Source organism: Mus pahari, chromosome 23, assembly GCF_900095145.1.
Source record: "Mus pahari chromosome 23, PAHARI_EIJ_v1.1, whole genome shotgun sequence".
Taxonomy (NCBI): Eukaryota; Metazoa; Chordata; class Mammalia; order Rodentia; family Muridae; genus Mus; species Mus pahari.
In genome coordinates, this window is record NC_034612.1 from 29,940,221 (window position 1) to 29,946,428 (window position 6,208).

At 54.2% G+C, this 6,208-nt stretch overlaps 1 protein-coding gene across 2 annotated transcripts; it reads right to left on the bottom strand.

Moving 5' to 3' along the window:
• Window positions 1-2,626: 2,626 nt before the first annotated feature.
• On the bottom strand, window positions 2,627-5,760 carry Psmg3 (proteasome assembly chaperone 3). Of its 2 annotated transcripts, none has more exons than XM_021187065.2 (3): window positions 5,604-5,760; window positions 5,036-5,272; window positions 2,627-3,067 (listed from the first exon to the last, which is right to left on the bottom strand). In XM_021187065.2, the coding sequence occupies exons 2-3, from the start codon at window positions 5,249-5,251 to the stop codon at window positions 2,915-2,917; spliced, it is 369 nt and encodes a 122-aa protein (XP_021042724.1). In that variant the 5' UTR covers window positions 5,252-5,272; window positions 5,604-5,760; the 3' UTR covers window positions 2,627-2,914. The 2 variants fall into 2 exon arrangements, with proteins under 2 accessions (XP_021042724.1, XP_029389588.1); XM_029533728.1 differs by having other exon boundaries at window positions 5,576-5,737.
• Window positions 5,761-6,208: the final 448 nt, after the last annotated feature.

The following is a 6,208-nucleotide window of genomic DNA, read 5'->3' on the forward strand; positions in this document are numbered from 1 at the left end:
CTCTCTCTCTCTCTCTCTCTCTCTCTCTCTCTCTCTCTCTCTCTCTCTGTGTGTGTGTGTGTGTGTGTGTGGAGTGTGTACATTTCGGGCAGCTGTTTCATTTGTCTGGGGTTTACATGGGTACTGGAGATCTGAAGACCAGCCCTCAAGCTTGGTAAGCCTTCACCCCAGCTCCGGGACTCTTAACTTGCCAGTCCTCAACATCAGCTAGACCGGTTCACTGGCCTGCCCTGTGCGCTGGTCACTTGGTCATAGTGGGCAGGGGGCAGGCTGGAGCTTGGTCAAGCTTCTGGGAAGGCCCCTGCAGGGACCCCCGAGGATAGCTACCTTTTCCTCACTTCTACAGTGCCAACTCACTGGCTGAACACGGGCACATTTTTCCTAGTCTCTGGGAGGCTGCTTGCTCTCAGCAGAAAACTGCCAGAAGACCTCATGGCGGCGAAGGCGCGGCTGTTGGGAGGCAGCCTGCCTTCTGACATGTGACAAGCACACAGTAACCCAAGTTCATGCTTTACATGTGCTAGGAGTTTACAGATCTACCCTGGGTGTGCGCCACATGAGGTCCCTTTATACACAGAAATACTTTCTACCCAGAAATGACTGGCACGGTGGGTCTCTTCTGAGTTATGGTGGCAGCAGAGGAAGCCCTGGCCAAGTGTCTTCTCCAGTAGAGCCTTGCTTGATTTACACACAGGTCTGGGCAAGGGGCACTGGCTTAGATGATTAAGGCATCCGGTATTGGTCTGTTTTATGGCCAACAGACAGCTCGGAGCAGCTGTAAATACTGCCTAGCTTGGAGAGGGGGCAGGTTCAATTACAGGTGAGTTTCAGTGCCCCTTCTCGGGGAAGGCAGCCTCTAGTCCTACACACAAGTTGAGCGATGCTCCCTTTATGTCCCCAGCTGTCACTTATCATGTGGGATACACTCTGACACTATGGATCAGGTGTTCCCTCCACCTGCTTTTTGGGGTGGTGGTGGACCCAAGGGGATGGCTGGAAAGGAAATGGCTTGAGACAGGACCAGGAGCCTGGAGGCACAAGTAGCATTCCTGAGCATTATTGACGGAGGGAGCTGGCAGGAGCGCCTGAGCTGTCACAGGGCCTGGTGCTGGGAGCAGTGGGGCAGGTGTCCAGCTGTTCCACCTGGGCGCCTCCATGGGAGCAGCTGCTGCATTGCCTGGCCTCTGGAGGCAGACAGGTGTCAGGCACAGGCTGTTGAAAGGGATGCAATGGGTCACCAGATGGGGCCATGTGATCTGGCTTTGTTGACTGCTTAGAAAACTAAAGGCACAAACCTGAACTTGGACCTGGCCTTGAGCTCCACCCAGGGTACTATCTGTTAAGATAGTGAAGCCGGGGCTTGCAGGTTGGTTGTTTATCTGAATAATCAGATACCAGAGACCTTTGTACAGAGCCACCTCACAGGGCTCCCTGAGCACGTCCTGCTTTGGCTGGATCTGCCAACTGTGTGTACCCAACACTGTTCTTTGCTTCATCTGAGTGGCCTGTGAGATTCTTGATGGGCCATGCTCTCCAGAGGCTGATGGCAACCGGGAGTGATGGGTAAGAGGCTACAGAAGGGACACCTGGGTCTGGGAAAGGACGGACTAAGGGCAAAGAGGTGTGGGAGAGGTGCCCCTCGGGGGTGGGGTGGGGATGAGGTGCTGGTTGGGAGTTGCAGTAGGAACAGGGCCGTCAGAGGCTCTGGGACTCCTGTTCTAGGCAGTGACACCTTCCAGAAGTCTGGCAGACCCTGGACATAAGCAGAGGAAAGGTGGCCATGCAGGTGGGTCCCGATGGATGGGAAATCCATGGGGTGTTGGGAGGTGAGAGACCAAAGGGTGACCCCGAGTTCAAGTCGGCAGTCCCTACTCCCATCCCAGCCTACAGGCCTCCCCATTTACCCCTGGAGAGGTCAGAAGCTTCCCAGGGGCAGGGGAACAGGGTCAGTACATGCAGGCATGGAGCTGCACAAGTCCTGACTTAACCTAAGTGACAAGTGGCCAGCCAAGCTTCCTGCTCAGCCCTGGATCTAGAGAAAGCTTCTCTACCCGGCCTTTCTGTGGTCTCTTCTCCACTGGTCACCATCAGAATGTCAGAGCAGATTCTCCATTGAAGTCAGAAATTCCCACTCAGCTGTGATCAGGGGCCACCCCCATCCCTGTGGCCGGAGACCCCAGGTCTCAGGGTGCCACTCTTCAGAGGGATGGGAACCAACAGGGCGACGCTGGGAACAAATGCCAGCCTAATGTCGGAACCCCTCCCCCTCTCTGAGCTCAGGGTCACCCTTTGGCCTCTGCCTGCCACCCGCAACCCTGGCTCTCCCACCCAGCCCATCCTTAGGGACCCACCAGCATGGCCACCTTCGATCTGCTTGCTGCGTATCCGGTGTCTGCACATGCCTGTCCCTTACTGTATTCTGTAACTTGAGGCTTGGTCCACGCCCCCAGCACGGGAGGGACAGCACCCAGTGCTGGCTGAATGCACGCCTAGGATCTGCCTCGCACCCAGCAACCACATACTGTACTTTTGCTGCACAGATTCCCTCCCACCTCAGGTGTCCTGGAGTGGACCTATAACATATGCCCATGATGCCTCAGGATCACTGAGAAGGCCAGCCAACTATTTTTGACTTCTTTTTAATAAAAAAATCTTCCCACAAGTGCTCCCGCATCCCCAGGGTTACTCATCCTCATAACCGGCCGCTCATTTCCACTCAGTGGGTGCAGCTGCTGCAGCCCAGAACCGCTCCAGTGCCCAAGGCAGGACACAGTAGCCACGCAGGGAGAGTCCCCTGAGACTTGAGTGCTGCTTCCGGCTTTGAGGACTAAAGGCCGGGAATGAGCTCTGTCCCGGCGCACCCACACGTCCAGAGCGTCCACACGTCTGAGTGTCTGGCACTGCTAACTGCAGGTCACCACACCTGGCACAGCCGGATCACTTCCTTCAAGGCTTTGAGCCTCTCCATGCTCTTGTCTTTCACAGCCATGGCCAGGAGGACGGCTCTGTTTCCTGCTTCTTGCGACACAAATGCTACCAGGTTCTTTGCAAAGACATGGATGAGAGGCTGGGGAGGGAGGGAAAGGAAGACAGGGCCATGACTGCAGGAAACCTCATCTGTTTTTATGTTTTTAAAGACAGGTTGTCATTTACATGGAACTCACATAGCCCAGGTTGGCCTTGAACTCATGGCAATCCTCCTGCCTCAGCCTCCTGAGAGCTGGGATTCTGGACATGTGCTATCTCATTTCTTTGTCCTTTTTTTTTATGAGTGTGAGCATGTGCACGTATGAGGTGGCCTGGGGACAACTTCCGGAATCATCCTGAACACCAACCATCTACTCGGGGCCAGGGTCTCTTACTGACCTGTAAGTCACTAATTAGGCCAGACTGCCTGCCTGACCAGCAAGCCCCGGGATCCTCCTGTCCCTGCCTCCGGGACAGTACCACATTCACCGCAGGGTTTTTTCGCTTTTTTTACTTTTGGAGACAGGGTCTCTCTATGCAGCCCTTGCTAAAACTTGGTATGTAGATGAAGCTGGCCGCAAACCTGCACAGACGGGCCTGAGTCAGCCTCCCCAGCGCTGGGAGGAAGGGGATGCACCACCGAGCTGAGCCCCACACCCAGCTTTCCTGTGAGTTCTGAGGACTGAACTCAGGCTGTGCTGGCAAGCACTGTATGAACTGAGCTACCTCCTCAGTCTCCGCTGCTTAGAGCTACTTATTCATTCATTCATTCATTCATTTCTTTCTTTTGAGACAAGAGCTTACTATGTACTGATTTATTAATTGTTGTTGAGATAAGAGCTCACTAGGTTAGCCCTGTCAGATCTGGAACTTGCTATTTAGAACTAAAAAAATAAGTATTTATATATATTTCATATAGATATCCTTATATATCCATATAAAATATAATATATACATTATATTTATGATATATACATATATATGTATATACACACACACACACATATATATATATAAATAAAAGAATACAACTCAGCTGGGCGTGGTGGCACATGCCTTTAATCCCAGCCCTTGGGAGGCAGAGGCAGGCAGATTTCTGAGTTCGAGGCCAGCCTGGTCTACAAAGAGAAACCCTGTCTCGAAAAACCAAAAAAAAAAAAAAAAAAAAACCCTCGTGGCAGTCAGCTTTCTCTGTCCACTGTGGATTATGAGACTATCAGGCTTGCATGCCCTTTAGCCCCTGAGCCACCTCAATGCTCCCTGCCTTTTTAACAGAGGGTGTCATGTAGCCCAAGCAAGCCTTACAGGAATGAAACTGAACCCTGACCCTCCTAGTCCCACCTCCCAAGTGCTGGGACTACAGCAGCCAGCACGTTACCATAACCAGTAGCTTGCCTTATTTCTTCTCCTTCTTCTCTTTGGTTTATGCTGGAGAGGAAGGTCTAGCCCTAGCAGGCCGCAGCTCAGTCTGATCACAGACTTGTAGCAATTTCTCTGCCGCAGCCTCCCCCGAGAGGATTACAGGTGTGTGTAGTCACACCGGGGACAAACACTCCATGTTCCTGGTGCTTTCCTTAAGGGACCTAGACCAGCTTCTCACGCTTTCCCCAAATCCCCTTGATCTAGGACCACAGTGATGCAGAGCGCCACGTGGACTGCATAAAGCAGAGGGAACTGCCCAGGAGGCATTCATTATAAGACTTTTCCTTGGTACCTCTCTGCCTACCATCATCTCTCTGGTTACTCCTAATGGAGACAGACATGCCTGCACAGGGAACTGCTGTCAAGACTCACGAAGCAGACATAAGCATGGAGCCGACACACGACAGGGACAAACTGAGGAGACGGCCGTGTCATAAAAATCACTACCTCCCCGAGTGCTGAGTAAAATGCGGACACGCTGGGAAGAGCATCACTCGAGCCAGCCGGGGCGCCCTCGGTCCAGAAAGACCCTGGAAAATGCTCAGTGCGCACACTTTTGAGTGCGTGTGGGATGTGCCTACCAGACACCCCATATCCCTATGGACAAATGACACCAGAAAAAAAGATTTCTCTCAACTCCCATTACCTCGTCCTGCCCGAGGAGGACTTTTGTGGTGAGCACGGGCTTGCTGATGTCATTGGCCACATTGCTGGGCTCCAAGGAGACTAGCGTACCCATCTTCCCGAACTGGGTCACCACGACCAGGATGTGGCTGCTGAAGGCCGTGCAGACCACCTGGGTGGGCACCCCGCACACCACTTCCGTCTTCTGTTTAGATACTACCAGTGGTCTGTCTTCCATGGTTCCGTTCTTCAGCGGAGGCTTTAGTTTTAAAAGAAAAGAAAACAAGGGACGGAGCCATCAGAATCGGACACGACCTGACCTGGAGCAATGACAAGCGAGCGACCCATTCCAAGCTGCACGCGGTGGCGGCGCACGTCCGTCACCCCAGCACAGGGGAGGCCAGCCTGAGCTACCTGGGGGGGGGGGACCCTGTTCTCAAGACCACGCCCCCAACCCCAAAGCGCCTGTGCGCATGCTCGTCCGCTCCGGTGGGCGTCTCGGTGCCGCCGCACTCGGGCGCCGACGGCCATGCCCGCGACCAGCGGTCCCACGTCCGGATACCGGGGATGAGGGAGAGCGCCGAGCTCACCGGGGAGCCCCGACGGCGCGGGACTGGGGATGGCTGCACCACTACCGACAGCGGTTGGGACCGAAATCTTCGGCAACAGCGCTCACCGCACCGGCAGCGCCAGAAAGCAGGCAACCCAGCCGGCAATGGCTTAGCAGAAGCGCCGGCGAGAACTTCCGGTTCCTGTCCGTGGGCCTAAGGTCCGTAGGCCACTGCCGTCCCGGAGCCTTAGGTTCCGCGCGGCAAAGGAGCCCTCCAGGCTTCGTGTTAAAGGGACCGTGCGCCTCTCCCAGCCTCAGGATCTCCAGGGCGGTGCTTGAGCCCCAGTGTGGGGGGCTTTGTGTCCTAGCCGTGGACACAAAATAAGAATTAATATTTATTTTCACTTGGTGTGTACCTGGCTTTGGCTAAGGCACACTTAATATATAGTAACTTGTTTTGTCTATTTGTCCATTTTGCCTCTTTTAGTCACAGTATCTCGGTATAGCCCTGGTTGTCCTGGAACTCAGTATGTCGACCAGGCTGGCCTCGAACTCACGTGTCCTCCCGAGTTCTGGGATTATTTCCTCCTCCTCCCCCTCCTCTCCTCCTCCTCCTCCTCTTCCTTTTCCTCCTCCTCCTCCTCC

Bases quoted from the DNA above. Each gene is read 5' to 3' on its own strand.
- Psmg3 (XM_021187065.2), bottom strand. From the start codon at position 5,251: ATGGAAGACAGACCACTGGTAGTATCTAAACAGAAGACGGAAGTGGTG. The intron at 3,068-5,035 runs GTAATGGGAGTT...CTCCCTCCCCAG, and splicing joins TCCTCCTCGGGCAGGACGAG to CCTCTCATCCATGTCTTTGC.